The following is a 20,089-nucleotide window of genomic DNA, read 5'->3' as shown; positions in this document are numbered from 1 at the left end:
ACTTCAATCTTTATATATGTGAAAAAGCCTAAGGAATTTATTAAAATTCTTATTCAAAATATTAAATAGACCCGGAGAAAAACATGGATTAAGTGGAAATACTTAAAACAAAATTTTGAAGAGAATATTAGAAGTTTATTAAGTTAATTCCCTATTCAAAATATTAAATAAACCTGGAGAAAAACATGGATTAAGTGGAAATACTTAAAACAAAATTTTGAAGAGAATATTAGAAGTTTATTAAGTTTCTTATTCAAAATGTACTCCACTCTTTATATATGTAAAGAAACTAAATGTTAAAAATTTATTAAAATTCTTATTCAAAATATTGAATAAACCATGAGAAAATTATAGATTAACTGGAAATACTTGTGAATAAAAAAGAAATACATAAACTTTATATATATATGGATCAAGAAGAAATACTTACCTAAACTATAAAGAGGAAATACCTACACTATAAACTATATATGGATAAAGAGAAAATACCTAAACTATAAACTATATAGGGATAAAGAGGAAATACATAGAGTATATATGGACCATCAATGGATCAGCCCAACTATCTAGGGATAAAGAGGAAATACATAGACTATACATGGATCATCAATGTATCAGCCGAATTGCTAGCACGCCCACCGAGTGAAGCCCAGACGATTCTTCTCTGTGTCATACAATATATACAAATTCCTCGACTGATAGTTTCCTAAAATAGCAGCAGGTCCTAGAGGAATGTCGGAAGGATAAAATGCCAAGCAGTAAGTACCATTGCCCTGAGGCATGAAACAATTGCCCTCAGGGAGTACCATGGCGGAGCCACTGCTGAAATGGAATGAAAACTTAGGGAATTGAATATGGGCCACACCAGAAACATTGTAACACAATACAGAGAAACCTGTCGGTTGAACTTCAGGATATCTAATCTGAGAAGAAAATTCAGCTTTAATCTGGTCAACGACTGCTGCGGGAAAGATGGTGAGAAAAGTGCCTGAATCTATGATGGTTCCGCCGTCGCCGTAATTGTCAATTCTGGATAGACTGGAGGGCAGTCTCAAGTATTTTCCACCAATACTCACCCCTCGTAGACCAACGTAATAGAATTCGTTGTATCCCACAGAGTTGTTTAGAAAGGGAGTGTATTTTAAACTCATATTCCTGGGAACTGCTCTGTCGCCAAGCACTATCACGCTGCCATTGTTTTGATCGTTAAGGCAATATGCGAATTTATGAACACTCAGCTGGGAAGGCAGAGACAGTTTTCCTCTGCCAAATCCTGCAATACCAGCAATCCCCTGCGACGTCACTGAGCATCCGAACCCAAATTTAGTTATGTGTCCACTGCCCGATGGCAAAGTCAAGGTGTCAGTCAGTAGATGCCCGTTCGCACTTCCGGAGCCATATTCAAGGTCATAGTCTGGACATGTCCCCGAGCACTTGTCTGGACACGTCCCCGAGCCCTCATAACAGACCTCTCTGCACTTTGGATCTGAACACTTTACAGAAAGAGCAGACGATGACTTGCTGGGAAGAAAAACGGTGGTGTATCCAGGGCACGGGGATGGATCCGGAGTACATGTATAATTCGGGGTGCAGGCTGACCACACCACACTACTGCCAGTGTCCATGACCACCAGTAAATCCTGCGGAGGAGTGCCCACAGATAATTCAATGTAATACTCAGTGGCGGTGGCGTTATAGAAGAGAGGCTCCTTCACTCTCATCCCTCCTCTCAAAGACCTTCTCCTGTGAAGGGTCATAGACATTCCATTACACAACAATATTGCAGCAGAGAGTTGCAGTGAGAGGATGATCAAGAAGATGAAATCGAACTTCGAGGCCACCATGTTAACGATTATGCGAATAAGCTAACACGGAATAAGGTGAATGAAATTGCACCATACAATTCTGCAATGAATAATGGGAGCAATCATGATATATGTTTGAATATAAATAGGCAATGACGATGGCAGCAAGAGGCACGGGGGAGTTTGTCGTTTGTGTGTATTTTTAAGAACTTAATTTTTCACACACCAAATAATTAATTGATTTAATTGTTGTTTTAAGAATTTTAAATTATTTAGGAAATGTGATATATATATATATATAAAAGAAGTTGAAAGTCAAATGAATTAGTTAACATAGTGTGCATTTTTATTTTATTAAATTTTTTGCTGCCAAATAATTAATTAACTTAATTATTGTTTTAAATTTTTTTAATTATTTAAGAAATGTAATATATATATGAAGTTTAAAGTCAAATGAATTAATTAACCCAGCAATAAGCAAAATTGAATATGATATATATAAAAATGAGAAGTTAAAACTGAATTGAATTGGTTAACATAGACATCGAATATCAATAGGCAACCTAGAATATTAGTTAACAATAGGTCTGCGTTTGAGAGCGAGAGGCCCCTAATGGCGATGGCAGAGTTCTGAGGAGGCTAGGGCGTGAGTAGGGTTTCTATCAACTAAGTCATATTTAATGATTCTAATTGTAAATTTTGGGAATATTGAGGAAATATGTATATATTATATTTATTTATTTATTTATTTTTTTTTGGTCAAAAGACAAAAACAGATATATTATATTATATTACAGTAGGGATATAATATAATATACATGAAGTTGACATTGTAAATTATGTTATTTTAAATAAACAGATATATTATATTATATTATATTATAGTAGAGATATAATATAATATACATGAAGTTGACATTGTAAATTATGTTATTTTAAATAAATATAATATACATGAAGTTGAGATTGTAAATTATGTTATTTTTAAATAATTAAGTTAATTGTTGTTTTTTAAATTTTTAAATATTAAAAAATATCATTTTATATAATATAATATATTTTATGTATATATGAAATTGGTATTGAAATATGTTGAAATAATTTATTTAATTATATATACAATTGATATTCAAATTAGTTAATATAGATATTAAAATAGTTTATTTAAATTTTTTATTAAAATAATTTAAAAATATATATAAAAATATCTACATATTCAATAATAAAAATACTATTTTTTAACTTTTAATATATTTAATTTGATAACTTATATAGAAATATATATATATATATATATATATATATATAGTTTAAATATTGAAATAGTTTGTCACATGCTAAATAATTGACTTAATTGTTATTTTAAATAGAAATGAGTTAGTTAATATAGACATTCAATATTAGTATTATGGCAAATGTTGCCAAGTATTATTAGTATTATTAACATAGACATTCAATATTAGTATTATTAGTAATATTAGCTGATGACATGCTTTTATCTTTAAACATGACTATATATGCTAAGCCACTATTGAAGGGAGTTGTGTCTGATGTGATTTATCTTGTTTTGATAGCTAGTTTGATTAAAGCACTCATCAATATTGAGATTGTCCTGACAATCTGAATTTCTAGTCTATTAATCTAACAGGGCATATATATTCTTGTTAGGTGACTCAAGCTCATAGGCCTTTCCCCTTTCCCCTGAATGAGTTTCTAGACCCATTTGGCTACAAGAATATTTTAAAAATAGTGGATATTGTTTATTCCTCAAAACCATATTATTTTTTGGAATGGCAATTTTTGTGCCAAGATATGAGAGAGAACATTCTTTTTTCCATTCTGCCCAACCCATAAAAATCAAGAATATAGTTGTTGCATTTCATGAAGGATCCCAATAGGAATCCATGCCAAAGGGGCTTAGCAGACAACTTCTATGACTAATTTACATAAAATTAATTTGTTGTTCCTAGACATCCTCTTGTTGCACGAGACTCTAATTGATTTTTCTATATTTTTAGGTAAAGAGTGCTAATGTGATCTTGTGTGGTTATTTGGCTTTAGCATAAAGGCCATGTATTTTAGACCTTGATTGATCCCCACCATTTGAGTGGAAAAAATAGTCTCAATTAGATGTTTTTCTTTAGAAATCATGCCCAAACACTGGAGTGATGATTTTGGGAGATTTATAAGCATTCCAATGGCTTTTGTAAAAGTATCTAGGAGAAGATTCAAGTGTTGAAGATGATCCAAGTTTCCATCTGAGAATATAATAATATCGTCCACAAAGAGTAGGTGGGTCAGTTAATAGTGGCTAGTAATGAAAATTCCTTTGAAACTTACCCTATTTTGGCATCCATGATTAGGGGGGAAAAGAACATCCCTAATGGAGTCCTTGATCCACATTAAAGAACCAGGAGGCCATTGCATTTATCAAAAGAGAAAGAAAGGAAGTGTTGATGCAATTTAGTACCCAAGAGAAAAAGGAGTGACAAAACCCCAAATGAATAAAGAGAGTATGATGGAAAGTCAACTAATCCTCTCAAAGGCTTTAGAGAGATCCACTTTGTACATGATGTCATTTTGGTTCTTTGTGTTGATTTAGTTGAGGCCTTCCCAATAAAGACTGTTAGCTTAAATAATTTGACTTCTTTTGTTAGAAACCTTTAACGATACTAAGAGGTGGGGAGTGAATCATTATTTCTCCTTGTGATCTATTTCTACCCATTTTTCATTTCTTATTTCAAACCCAATTAATTTATTATTCATCCATTAATACCATAACATATAAGGAGATCTATGGATAACTGTCACTTAATCACATCTAAGCACATAACATGAAAACATCAAAGCAAATAACCAAATGAGGAACCATCAATAACATGCACACATAGAGACATAGGATGTAAGGTGGAAACCACAAGGGAGAGAGCCACTCTACTCTTATTCTATTATAAAAATTCATCATTACATATGATCAATGGCCACCACTAGTGTGCAAGCCACAACTTCCATATCATGTGAGCCACCATTGTCTCCATGCCACAACCTGTATAAAATTTTTAAACCACTACTCCTTCGACTCTGCAGGGCACCACACATTGGAAGCCACCACTCCTAATAGGCCTCGCCCATACACCACTATTTTCTACCATTGGATGGAAGCCATTACTCCCCAACTTCTAAAGACACCACCAAAAGGATGTTGCTACACCCTCAATACAAGCCACCATATGCCACACAAGGGCCCCAACCCTTGCAGGCCACCACTCGCCACACTGAAGTCCCCAACCTTCAAGCTATTCCATGGACGTTTTAGAATATTTCACATTGGATCCATGATCTCTGCAATCAAACACTTGTGAGCCCCATTTCTTCCATTTTCATATTGGACTCACAAAACCAATCTATGCTCATAAATAGAATCAAACATCTACAACACAATCACCAATCTACATACAATACTCTGCAACACAATCTCAGTAAATATATCAACCCATCAACTAAAAACAATTGGCTCTTCAAAACCAAACTCTGTAGCCACAAAATCATCCAAAATCCACTCAACAAAATCAAACTCTACAACACCACATAATACCAATATGACCTATACACTCATCCATAATAAAAACTCATGTAGCCAAACAAAATTCAATATAATGAAGCTTCAACAAAGAACTCTACAATAAAACCCTTGCAACACAAATGCATCAACACTATAAACTTTGATATGAGAGTGCAACAGGTACAACTATAACTCTCCTCTCCATATAAGCAACAACTAGGAGTCATAATCTGCAAAACAGCTATGTTAATCATGTAGATCTAGTGTAGCTCCATCACTCTCTGAAATATGCTCCAATGTTGAGCCTTGATATGCTCTCTAACTCTGGAAACTTGTAGCACACATTCTCTCTCAATCCAATATCTTCTTCTTCACACTTTGGGATTTTATAATTAATGGAAGGTGCAATCAATATCCATCACTAAACCTCCTCATCTTTGAATTAATATCATTATATATGATGGTTAAATTTTTCTAACCTTTTAACAAAAAACATCCCTAACAAAAACCCTAGAAAAACCAATAAAACACTTGAATTGCATGCATAATTGAGATAAATTCACTTCGAGGAAGTATAGGAGAGTTTCCTTAACAAGACCTTCAAACGTACTCGAGTTTCCTTCACAATATTTGTTTATGCCCCTCAAACTTCAAGTTTGTTACTTCTTCTTTAGCCACCACTTGGAGCTAAACTTCATGAGTGATCTTAACACACTATGACAACATTCCACACACAATTGACTCCATGAAAACATGTATATGACTTAGTACAAGGAATCAAACTCATAATTATAGGGCATATACCAAGTGACATCAATCTCAGCTTCAAAATTTTCCAACTTATTCATCAATATCATCAAAAACCTATTGAACCTATAAAACCTATAACTAATTCATTTCAAGCACATCCTAAAGCTAAGAACCTCTACAAAACTGTGTCAAGTCTCTAATGATCATGACAAAGTCTCAAACATGTTCTCCATAGGAAATAAGACATAGACATATTGGTGAAACACCTATTCGTAATGTTAGGATCATGAAGACCTAGTTAGCCAATGCATATGCATGGATCAACATCTTTGCATCAGTTCAGGATATCTACATCAAACCAATGAAAACTAATGTGTAATATATCTACATACAAACCACAAACCATGAGAGCTTCCATCATTAGGTTGACGCCAATTATATGACAGACATTATTAAGACCTCGTTGACATCAACAGAAACACTACAATGCCAACATGCTCCCCCTTTGCCATTCATGTCAACATCAACCTCATATCAAAGGTTTGAGACTCATCTACATACACTCCAAATTATGTCCCCCTTTGACATCAAAGGCAAAGGGAAATTACAACACTGAAGAACAGTGGCAACATATGTGAGGGAATGAGAGAAATACTAACCCTGAAATACTCAGCACTAGTTTTAACCACAAGTGGAACATGCTCCCCCTGAACATGTGATGGGGATGCTACCATATCTCCATACTATTGTACTTACTGCCACTGTAATTTTCATACCTCCTGGTCACATGTAAGAAAATACTCCATATAGACTAAATGATATTCAATGAAGGTACATAGATTTATAGGCCTAATACATGGTTGAAACATATGTGAATCATTAGCCCAAGCATGGTTGTAAAAACTCTCATCTCTCAAGAAAAAATCACATCAACACATTCTTGACATCACCATGACTCTCTCTCATGACTCTAGGACTAATCTGCCAACAAACAAATGACGAGAACACATAATATAGGGCTTCATATGAGAGGACATCGCCAATGATGATGATGTACAATGTGATACATTCGGTTGTTACAATACCTACAAAACTCTCTCGAATGGATGGAACATTCAACCAATGCACTGATACATAAGTGATTACAAGATGATCTTGCACACATGACTGCATACTTGCTTGAAATAATAGACACACTATAATTCATGCCATAAGAAATACTACTTATCCATCACGCCAACAATGAAAAGCACATACTTATGGCTGAACTACATGAGATCCACAATAATTCCTCAATAAAAAATGATATTCATTAAGAGACATGGCTGCTACAAGTGTTTCTGCACCAATCTGAATGAACATAAATATACATGGAATTTACATGGATTCGAAAATGAACAGAATAATGCTTTAGATAGTTGTTACATCAATAAATCTCCTTTATTTATGCATGAATCAATGAGCTCCATCAATGCATGGTCAGTACATATGTTTTTCAACGAACTGTCAATGACAACAAATACATATGTAAGGTTGAAAAAATACTATTTCACTCATGGGAACATATAAGTAGTTGCTACAAATAATTGAGTTAAGTTAATGAAGAAAATTTCAAATAACCCATGCAAATATTGTACCATGCATAGCTCCCCCAAAGTTCAATATACCTCCAATAGGAAGATTGATCACTTACCACTAAGTACAGAGGAGTGAGTTTTTGACATTTTGGTCAAATCAACTAAGTAATCAAGAAAATTAACATATTTCCTAGAATTTTTCAACATATTCTTAACTATAATATTGATAAATTTCACAAGCATCATCATTGATTTGTTGTCTTTTTTTCTTGCTCTCACCTAAGTTGTCTTTGTGTTTGTTTTTGTTGTCTTCGTTTTCCTATATTATATTTATAAACATTTGTATTGACGTTTAAATATATTTTGTATATACTAATATTACTCTATTCATTTTAATTATGTAGTATAGACTCCCTAGGGCATTGCTTGAAGAGGAAGAGGCGGTTGTAGTACAATCACCTATTCAAGAACATGGAGCAAATATATAGGATCAAGATAATGATGTTACAAACATAGTTGAAAAATATGGGACACATATATTTATCCAAGAGACATTTAATAATGTTGAAATTAATGATGATGGAAAACAATATGATGGTCTTGCTTTTGATAAACATGTACTTGAAAGGGAAATTAAACCTCTTTATGAAGGCTAAAAAAAAACTCTTCTCTCAGTTGTATTGTTGTTGGTCAACTTAAAGGTGGTGAATGGTTTGTCAAACAAATGTGTGACACAACTCCTAAGGTATGTAATATATTTTGTGGCATTAATTAGTACTATATACATGAGGGCGAAAGCATGAAAATAGGTTACACTTTTCGGCCAAATTCGATGATGAAATTTCAATTTCTTGTTCTTTTATCAAATTGAAGTCCTCAAAATTCATATAAGCACTGTGAATTTTGATTCTGAGTAAAAAGAAAATTTGTGGAGAATTATTTTGTTGTCCTAATGATATTTTTTTCAAAAATATTTAATGTTATATAATATGTCAATTTTCCATTAAATGAAAATCTTGTCGTTGCAATTTTTCACACATCTTAAGAGGTATGTGCGTGTTCACGTAGCATAACTTAGTCTAAAATGTGTAGTTTAATATATATATATATATATATATATATATATATATATATATATATATATATATATATATATATATATATGCAGAGAAATCTAAGTGTTTTGTGTTAAAAGAATAGTTTTTTATGAAAATATACATTATTATTATTTTTCGAAGTTGGCGAATTAATCTTTCAATTGCATTTTGCATACACGTGTTCCCGTAAACTTTTCTTCAACTATTAAAATAAATTGAAAAACCAAGGGAACCGTTTTGAAGAGGATCTGTAAATGAATATATTGGTATTCTTTGAATTTTTTTTGTCATTTATATTTTATGATATTGATTTTTTTATTCAAGTTCTTTAAAATAGTTCAAAAAAATTTCAAGCGTTATCTTTGAAAGAAATTAGATGAAAAATATTATATGAATTTGAAAATGTCAAATTCATGTGCCATTGGATAGAGGATTCCTTCATGAATCCACATGATCAACTCCGCCACCTAAGGACAAATTTAGCCCTAAGCCCGCTAGGGTACAAAATGGTGTTGTGGGAAAGTTTGCAGAAGGGGTGCTGAAATTATGGCTTTTAGGACTCAAGAGGCTCGATAGAGTGCTTAAAGCACTCGATCGAGTGCTTAAAGCACTCGATCGAGTGCTTGATTTCAAAATTCAAATAGCTCAATAGAGTTGTTTTAAATTCAAATAGCTCGATGAGCCTATTTTTTTAGCACCAGAGGAGCTTGATAGAGTGCTTAAAATGGCTCAATCGTGCTATCATTTTTTCCACCCAAATGCGCCCTCTTTCACCAAAACGTGTAACCTAGCTCCATGCTTTGACCCATGACAAAGCAATAATTTTTTCCTTTGTTTTTAATGTAATTAGTATGTTTATCATGATTTAATTAATTTGTAAAATTTGTATGCAATATGTATGATCAATATTGTTTAGTACATTAACCAGAAGTGTTTTTTTTCTATGTTGTAGATTGTTAGGTGAATTTTTGTTACCACCATCAAATGTTTTACCTCGTACATATTGAGATTTAGGGGCCATTATGAAAGATATTTAATGGAGTATCAAGCTATCCATGCATATCCTAAGGATGATATTCTCTATTATAAAGAATATCCATCGAAAGAAAAATTCCCAAAATGTGATGAGAGTAGATATCGAACCAATAAAGTAACAAAAAAGGTTCCTCGCAAGGTTTTTGGTTATATTCCCATAATTTTGCATCTCTAACAATTTTTTATATGAAAAAGCATAGCTCAACTTATGGATTATCATGCAATGAATAAAAATGAAGATGTTGTTCTTAGAATGAGTGCAGATGGATCCACATTTTGGAATATAGAGGAAAGGTGGCCAAATTTTAAAACAAAACCTCATAATCTTAGGCTTTCATTAGCTGATGATAGTGTCAATCCATTTGGAGAGCTGAGATCTACTTACTCAGTCTGGCTCATTTTTGTTATCAACAATAATATTCCTCCATGGCAATCAATAAAGAGGGAGCGCATAATGTTCACAACGATTGTTCAAGGTATTAGTTTTTTTACTCATATTGTTGGGTGTGGAGCCTGATTATCTTCTGTATTCAAAGGTATTGTTGCATTGGACCCTAGTTCGTAATGGGGTGGCAATGCCCCCATAAAATATATGTTGCAGGGGGGTCTAAGGGGGTCGGGGGCGGCACCCCTAAAGCTAAAAATAGATGTAAAATTGCCTTGTAAAATGTTGTAATTTCATAGTCAACCTGGGTTGTTCATTAGGCGGAGATCTGACGGTAGATGTTATGTTTAATTTAGGGGTTTTTTCCCTAGAAGGCACCCCCTCGCTATATATATGAGGGAATTGTATTGCCTCTATGTAGATCTATATTCTGAGTGAGGAAGAGAGAGGAGTTTGACAATGAAGAGTGAATTATAGTGGATCTGTTGTAGGTTGTATCTCTTCAGTTTGCTGGATAATATAAAATGAAGGACTGGCTATTTCTCCGTGGACATAGCCCAAACTGGGTGAACCACGTATATCTGTGTCTCTCTTGTTTTGTGCATTTTCTATGTTTATATTTCTGCAATATTTTATGTGTTCCATTGCTTTGTAATATATAATTTCTAACAACTCGTATTAGAGCTGAAGGTCTATTTGGCTGATAAAATAGCAGGAGAAAATGGTTCCTAGTTCAAGTGGGAGAAATGGCGGAAGATGGTAGGTTTAGGGTTGAAAAATTTAACGGCCAAAACTACCAGTAGTGGAAGATGTAAATGGAAGATTATTTGTACTAGAGAGATCTGTACCAACCATTGAGCGGAAATGCAAAGAAGCCGACGAGTACGACAGACAAAAAATGGGATATTCTCGATAGAAAAGCACTTGGAACAATACGGCTATGCCTAACGGCATCAATAGCATTTAATATTTCAAAGGATACGACAACAGAGGGTTTAATGTCGACATTGGCCAAACTATATGAAAAACCCTCGGCCTCAAATAAGGTATTTTTTATGAAGTGTTTACTTAATATGAAGATGTCGGAAGGTGGATTTGTTGCTGACCATTTAAATGAATTTAATATAGTTACCAGCCACTTAAGTTTTGTAGGGGTAACTTTTGATGATGAAGTTAGGGCTCTCTTATTTATGTGTTCATTTCCAGAAAGTCAGAATGGTTTAGCTATGGCCATTAGTAACTATATCTCTGGATCTATTACTTTAAAGTTTGATGATGTTGTCAGTGCAATCCTTAGCGAGGAAATGCGATGGAAAAGCTCCAGTGAGATATCAGGTAATTCTTTGACTGCAGAGACTAGGGGAAGAAAAATGGAAAGAGGAAAGAGCCCTGGATATTGCAGTAAGTCAAGAAAATGCAGATCCAAGTCTAGATCAGGGATAGTGTACTGGAAATGTGGGAGGAAAGGACACCTGAAGAAAGACTGCAAGTCTCAGAAGGGAAAAGAAGGAGACGTGCAGCAAGAAAATAATGATGAAGTGAATGTAATAGGTGATGTGTTGCAAGATGATTTTATTCTTTCATTAGAGAATATTATTGATGCCTGGGTGGTAGATTCAGGGGCCTTATTCCATGCCATGCTTGATAGGAAACATTTTCATGATTATGTTCAATGAGATTTTGGACGGGTTTGATTGGGTGATGATAAACCCTATAAAATCATTGGAATGGGTACAATTTTCATAAAACAGAATAATGGAAATCAATGGCTCTTGAAGAAGGTAAGGCATGTTCTAGATCTGAAGAAAAATATTTTTCAATAGGGTAGTTGGGAGGTGAAGGTTGTGTAACTACTTTCACAGATAAAACCTGGAAGGTCACTAAAGGAGCCCTGGTAATAGAAAGAGGAGAAAAGGTTGGTACATTGTATTTATGCAATGGTATTTCTAATTATGTTAATGATTTAATCTCTACAGGAGCAGATACAACATTGTGGAATCATAGGCTTGGGCACATGAGTGAGAAGGGGATGCAGATCCTTCACTCAAGAAATTTGTTGCCAGGTTTGAAGCATGTTGATTTGGAATTCTATGAAAATTGTGTTTATGGAAAATAAAAGAGTCAAATTTCTCAAAGTTTGGAAAGAAAAGAAGAGTGAAAAATTAGATCTTGTGCATACAAATGTATGGGGACCTGCTAAGGTATCATCTCTCAGTGGCTGTCGTTATTATGTTACTTTTATTGATGATGCAACTAGAAAAACCTGGATTTATTGTATTCGAAATAAATCTGATGTATTTGATACTTTCAAGAAATGGAAAGATTTGGTTGAAAAAGAGACAAGAAAAAGGTTGAAGTGTCTCATATCAGAGAATGGAGGTGAATATTATAGCAAAGAGTTTGATAGGTATTGTTTAGAAAATGGAATTTGCAGAGAGAAGACAGTTCCAGGAACACCACAAAAAAATGTTTGTCAGAAAGGATGAATGAGACAATCATGGAGTGTGCAAAGTGCATGAGATTACATGCAGGATTGCATTTACAAATTTGGCTAGATGTTGTAGATACTGTTGTTTATCTAATAAACAAAGGGCCTTCAGATTCCTTGGCTGGTGGTATTCCAGAGGAGGCATGGACAAGTAAAAAGGTAAAGTACTCTTTTTTAAAGACTTTTGGTTGTGAAGCCTTTGTCCACATTAATAAAGAAAATAGAACAAATCTTGAGGTAAAATCAAAGAAATGTACCTTTATTGGATATGGTGTTAATGATTTTGGTTATTGCTTTTATGATTATGAAAAACACAAAATAATTAGGAGAGTAGATGTCATATTCAATGAAAAGGTTTATTATAAGGATCAGCTATAGGAAAAGAAACAGGAAAAAGAAAACAAAGAATACACAATGCTTGTGGAGATCACAGAAAAAGTAATGGTGCCTGAAAATCATAATGATCAACAGCCAGAACAATAATCACAATAGCAATAAGCACCTCAAACACCTGAAAGTGGTGTTAGAATATCTACCAAGATAAGTCGACCCCCTGAATGATACTCTCCTTCATTATATTATGTATTATTTACTGATTCTAGTGAACGAGAATGTTATGAAGAAGAAGTATAGGTAGAAACCAAGAAGAAGTGGGAGCAAGCCATGACAGAAGAGATGGAACCCTTAACACATAACCAGACTTGGGACTTAGTCAAGTTGCCTGCAGGTAAAACAATATTGCAGAATAAATGGGTTTACAGGTTGAAGGAAGAAGATGGAGGTAGAAAACGGTATAAATCTAGACTTGTGGAGAAGGTATTTGCACAGAAAAAGGGTATAGACTTTGATGAGATATTTTCTCCTATTGCTAAAATGACTTCAATCAGAACTATTTTAAGTCTTGTAGTAGTTGAAGATTTGCATCTTGAGTAGTTAGATGTAAAGACAACTGTTCTTCATGGGGATTTGGTGGAAGAGATATATATGCAGCAACCAAAAGGATATGAGGTAAAAGGGAAGGAGAAACTAGTGTGTAGGTTGAAGAAGAACTTGTATGTCTTAAAATAGACTCCAAGGAAGTGGTATCTAAAATTTGACAGGCTTATGTCTGAACTACGTTATACTAGATGTCACTTTGATCATTGTGTTTATCTCAAAAGACAAAATGATGGCAGATATATTATATTGTTATTGTATGTAGATGACATGCTTGTGGCAGGTTCTAACTTGTAGGAAATAAATGTGCTCAAAAGAAAATTGGCAAACTCGTACAAAAGGTGTTGAAAAGGTTTAATATGCAGAATGAAAAACTAGTTAGTATACCTTTTGCTAGCCATTTCAAACTAAGGAAGGAAATGTTTTCCAAGACTCAAGAAGAAATGGCTGATATGTCTAAAGTTCCATATGCATCAGCAGTTGGAAGCTTAAGGTATGCAATGGTTTGAACAAGGGCTAATATTGCACATGCAGTGGGAGTTGTAAGCAGGTACATGAGCAATGCAGGAAAAGAACATTGGATGGAAATAAAGTGGATTCTCAGGTATTTGAGAGGTACCACAAATCAATCATTATGCTTTGGTGGTTCAAACATTTATCTACAATGATATGTTGATGCATATATGGCGGGTGATAGAGATAACAGGAGAAGCACCACAGGGTATGTGTTTACTCTAGGTGGAACAACTACCATTTGGGTCTCAAAACTGCAAAGTGTAGTTGCACTCTCAACAACAGAAGTAGAGTATGTTGCTGCTATAGAGGCTAGTAAAGAAATGATTTGGTTACAAAGGTTTTTAGATGAATTGGGTAAGAAGTAGGAGTTTGGCAGTTTATAAAGTGACAGCCAAAGTGCCATACATCTTGCAAAGAAGTTTGAATTTCATTCCAAGACTAAATATATACAGCTCAAGTACCATTTCATACGGTCAACATTGGAAGATGGATAGTTGAAGATGGAAAAGATACACACTAGCCAAAATCCTATAGATATGTTAAAAAAGTTGTAATCGGAGGGAACGAAGAGTCTGCCCAGTTTTAATTGGTCTTCAAGTATGATGAAGAAGATGAAAAACAACCAAGTCCAAAGCGGAGTCACTGTCCAGCAAATGAAGCAACAATAAATTTTCTATAGTCAGTCTCCAAGTGGGATATTGTTGGGTATGGAGCCTGATTCTCCTCAGTATTCAAAGGTATCTTCGCATTGGACCCTAGTTCATAATGGGGCGGTAACACTGCCCGTAAAATATATGTTTTAGGGGGGGTTAGGGGGGTTGAGGGTAGCACCCCCAAAGCTAAAAATATATGTAAAACTTCCTTGTAAAATATTGTAATTTCATAGTCAATATGGGTTGTTCCTTAGGCAGAGATTTGACAGTAGATGTTATGTTTAATTTAGGGTTTTTTGCCAAAGAATGCACCCCCTTGCTATATATATGGGGGAATTATATTACGTCTATGTAGATCTATATTCCGAGTGAGGAAGAGAGAGGAGATTGAGAGCGAAGAGTGAATTACAACAGATCTACTGTAGGTTGTATCTATTTAGTTTGCTGGATAATATAAAAGGAAGGACTGGATGTTTCTCCGTAGACGTAGCCCAAATTTGGTGAACCACGTATATTTGTGTCTCTCTTGTTTTATGTGTTTTCTGTGTTTATATTTCTGCAATATTTTATGTGTTCCATTGCTTTGTAATATATAATTTTCTAACACACATATGTTAAATTATCTGCTATATATATATATATATATTTTTTACTCATATATGTAGAAACTGTGTAATGTATGTTCAACCAATTAGGTAACTACGAGGTCAAAGATATGAATGTATATATATCGAGCCTCTTATCAATGAGTTAGTGGAGTTGTGGAACAATGCCACTATGTATGATATCTCTAGACCAGTACATGCATAAAGGGAATTTGAATGCCATGCAATTCTGTTATAGACATATTTGGGCACATCAACCCCAAACTTATATGTCGATGTATTAGGGCTCATCAACCCCTAAAAGTGTTGTTTCATACCCTAAAGGAACATAATCATCTGAATACATCATTCCCAAAAATTTCCATCTGAGAAACCATCCAAAAATTTCCTAAATTGAACCATATTGACTGCTCCACTGGAAAAGTGTGATGCATACTGTTTAGGCCTTCTATAGGGTGTGATGGGCAAGGATGGACAAATTTCCAGGACAATTTGCTAAGTGGCTGCTCATGGAATCTTCTAGAAACTTCTCCTGTGCCACTTGCCTCTTTGAATTCACACAAGGATGAATAAGGGATCTAAGAAAATCTCCAATCCCTTCTCTTGTTGAACCAATTGTAACAAGTGGAATGACACTAATCAAAACCCATGGATGACTCACACCCTTACACACATCTATAAATGGATCCCTCATCCAAGAGATCTAGAGGCTGGAATGTTGTGAATTGCAAGTAAGTGCTGATAGTTTGTAATTGAGGAAAGAGCATTGTATTCTTGTTGGGGTGATCTTTCTATTTCATGAGTTGAAGAGGGATTGAAGCTGGGAGGATGATGCTGGATCAGACAACTGGGTTGTAATTCTCCTTTTTATTAATAAATCTCTTCAAGTTTTCTTCCATATGATTGTGCAATTGTGAATGTTATCATTTTTTCATTATATATCTGATTCTGTAATGTTTATGTTGTAATAGATCACGATGCTTTGACGATTCTTTGTTGCTGTACTTGTGCAAGTACTCTCCAAGCGTGTTAAGTACAGGGAGGAGTTGCAGGATTTTTCAAAGGGGAGAGAGATCAAGCAAGGGATTAAGCAGAAGTTCAGGGTTGGTTCCATTATATTTCTCTTATATGTTACACATAGAAGAAATCATTGGATTGCTTTAAACTATTGTTTCTAGGGTAGCTGCCAAACCTAGAGGGCTAGCATTCTTTAGGAATACTAGTTTTCCTAGAAACAAATTGGCGACTCCACTGGGGAAAAGGGGAAAAAACTTGAAGAATTTATGGTAGCAAGTCGCTCTTGAACATGACACTTTCACTTCATCTCCATTATTGAGTTGGGTTGGGTTATTCTGTTCACCGATCATCTCACCATTGGTCTTTCAAGATACCATCCATCTTTTGGGGTTAACACTACCAATTTCATCTCAGTGTCACCGACATGTTCAAGAGAAGTCATTCAATTGAGAAATCACCATCCAGTTAATGAATCATACACTGCAATACCTCCAACCTCCATTTTTTCTTGACCACCATTCTTGAACCTTGTGTCGTCAGTTCATTTTCACCTCCAAAAATCATTTTCTTCGTTTCATGTCATAGATGTGGTATACATCAAGGCCCTCCTACGATGAGTCACTTCTTGTTGAAATCAGCTCATTATCCAAGAAGATTAACTTAGAAACAAACCTTTCAGTGCTTTGAAGCTTGCATACATCAATGTCAAGTTTCTCACTTCTGGCGACAGGTTAACATCAATGGCCTTCGACCGAAAGATTTTGCGTGGTGTTCGACATCGGATCATGTATTCACACCACGTGAATTGTATTGTAGTACCTTGAGGGTCATTATCATTATTGGTGATTCCTTTCGCGTCTGTTAACAACTCACATCATTGGCTAGTAATCAGGCGAGGTCTTTCCATGTTTGACTTCAGAACATCTCTTCATATGGATTGACTTGTACATCAAGCGAAGATTGAACGAGTTTGAAGACCCTGGATCTAGTTTCATCCATCCGGGTTGCGATATATTTAGGGATATTAAAACATCAAATGTACAAAGGCTCTGCACAGATGGTCATCCTAACCATGGATGATGACTCTATATCTGAAGAATCACCAGTCTGTATCTGCAAATGACTATCTGATCTATGTACATGAAATGAATTTATAAAGCTGAGCATGGGAATGCCTCCCTCAGCTAGATCATGAAAATTATATTATGATGATGTATTGTATTGTAACTTATGCAGGTCACCTTCCAGTTCGAAATTTCGGATCCTCATGATAAAGCATTTCACCTGACATGAATATTTATGACCACATGCTTTAGGGGGCAACTGTTATAAACATATTTGCGCACATCAACCCCAAACTTATATGTCAATGTATTAGGGCTCATCAACCCCTAAAAGATTTGTTTCATACCCTAAAGGAACATATTCATCTGAATACATCGTTCCCTAAAAGTTCCATTTGAGAAACCATTCAAAAATTGCCTAAATTGAACCATATAGACTGCTCCACTGGCAAAGTGCGATGCATACTGAGTGGTACACTACTAGGGTGCAATGCATACTATTTAGGCCTTCTATAGGGTGTGATGGACGAGGATGGACAAATGTCCAGGACAATTTGCTAAGTGGTTGCTCATGGAATCTTCTAGAAACTTCTCCAATGCCACTTGCCTCTCTGAATTCGCCCAAGGATGAATAAGGGATCTAAGAAAATCTCCAATCCATTCTCTTGTGGAACCAATTGTATCAAGTGGAATGAAACTAATCAAACCCCATGGATGACTCACACCCTTGCACACATCTATAATGGATCCCTCATCCAAGAGATCTAGAGGCTGGAATGTTGTGAATTGCAAGTGCGTGCTGATAGCTTGTAATTGAGGAAAGAGCATTGTATTTTTTTTGGAGTGATATTGCTATTTCATGAGGTGAATAAGGATTGAAGCTAGGAGGATGATGCTGGATCAGACAACTGGGTTGTAATTCTCCTTTCTATTAATAAAGCTCTTCAAGTTTTCTTCCATATGATTGTGCAATTGTGAATGTTATCATTTGTGAATGCTATCATTTGTTCATTATATATCTGATTCTCTAATGTTTATGTTGTAATAGATCACGATGCTTTGACGGTTCTTTGTTGCTGTACTTGTGTAGGTACTCTCCAAGCGTGTTAAGTATGAGGAGGAGTTGCAAGATCTGTCTAAGGGGAGAAAGATCAAGCAAGGGATTAAGCGGAAGTTCGAGGTTGGTTCCATTATATTTCTCTTAAATGTTACACATAGAAGAAATCATTGGATTGCTTTAAACTATTGCTTCTAGGGTAGTTGCCAAACCTAGAGGGCTAGCATTCTTGAGGAATACTATTTTTCCCAGAAACAAATTCTTGTATGGACAATTCACGATGCCCTAAGGCTAACACATTTATGTACTATGTTATATCATTACCTTGCACTTTAATAATGTTTAATTTTATGAAGTTCATTTCATATGTGTTTTTTAAATAGTCCCTTCATTCTACATACTTAAAGTAATTGATATAAATTTATTCCATCTCTTACAGGTCCTCAAACAAAGGGTAAATTTTATTGTCGAGTTTATGGTCCTAAGAATAAATCTCGTCCCTCAAGAATATTAGGAAAGGAGGTGTTTGATGAGTATAGACACTTCCTTTCTAAGAACCATTGGTACCAAATTGCTGAAAAACATCTTTTCAACGGGAAAGAAGAGAATGGATTAAGAACATTAAATGATACCTTGTGCATGGAAGTTGCAATATAATAGAGTCTCTTAAGGTATGGATCGAATTGTTTACGTATCAATATACATGATATGTTGGATTATTTTATATTTTTTATTACATTTTATTCAATGTACTAACTTATAGGTTATGTTTTTGTGATAATATGTTTAACTATATACAATTCACGTTGTAGGCCATCAAGGCATCAATAACATGGAACTTCCACAAGGAATGAAATGTTATCCCGAGAAATTCAATAGACTCACCTCTTATTAGCACCAAGAAATTATTCACTTGTTTGATGCAATGCACATCAAGAAGAATGCAACAAAGACCTTATGGCGAATCTTAAAATGGAAGGAGAGATAAAGAAAAAATTGTCGAGATTTGTAATGACATGAAGGATGGAAATCATGAAATGCAAGGTGCGATTCATTCAAATGGTGATGGAGATGGCCAAATTATAAGTTCTCTTCCATGGTTATTGAGAGAGAGGCAAAGTATGTTAAAGAGGTTATTGGAAAAATTAAATTTCCAACTCGATTTTGTTTAAACATAAAAAATATCCTAACAAAGAAAGGTAAATTAGGTGGGATAAAAACTCATGATTGGAATACCTTCATTAAGGTAATTATTTTGGTGGATATACTTTTACACTGGTGAAACATATTATTAGTGTTTTTTTCTACTAATTTGGGAATAAATAATGGTCGATCATTATTTTTGCTACATTATGTTCTACCTCTATCTCTCCTAGACCACTTTGACAACAATGTCAAATAAGTTATATATGATCTTGGAAAATACAATGTGAGGTAAGTGGAGATTTATGTGCAAAGTGTAATTTGTTCAATAATTTGTTGTACAACTTATATTTGGCTACATTTGTTTTGCTTGTCATCATCTACTAGTATATACTTTTC

The 20,089-nt window shown here is 34.6% G+C and overlaps 1 protein-coding gene across 1 annotated transcript; it reads right to left on the bottom strand.

Annotated features, from left to right (window-relative positions):
• Nucleotides 1-626: 626 nt before the first annotated feature.
• Nucleotides 627-1,844, bottom strand: LOC149144259 (aspartic proteinase nepenthesin-1-like). The gene has a single exon (XM_089452098.1). The coding sequence runs from the start codon at nucleotides 1,842-1,844 to the stop codon at nucleotides 627-629; it is 1,218 nt and encodes a 405-aa protein (XP_089308224.1).
• Between the last annotated feature and the right edge of the window lie 18,245 nt (nucleotides 1,845-20,089).

Source organism: Pinus tabuliformis, chromosome X (genome assembly GCF_031772625.1).
Source record: "Pinus tabuliformis cultivar Carrire ecotype Pingquan chromosome X, CPIR1, whole genome shotgun sequence".
In the NCBI taxonomy this organism is placed as follows: Eukaryota; Viridiplantae; Streptophyta; class Pinopsida; order Pinales; family Pinaceae; genus Pinus; species Pinus tabuliformis.
This window is presented reverse-complemented; position numbering and strand designations above follow the sequence as displayed.

Coding starts and splice junctions, on each gene's coding strand:
- LOC149144259 (XM_089452098.1), bottom strand. CDS start 1,844: ATGGTGGCCTCGAAGTTCGATTTCATCTTCTTGATCATCCTCTCACTG.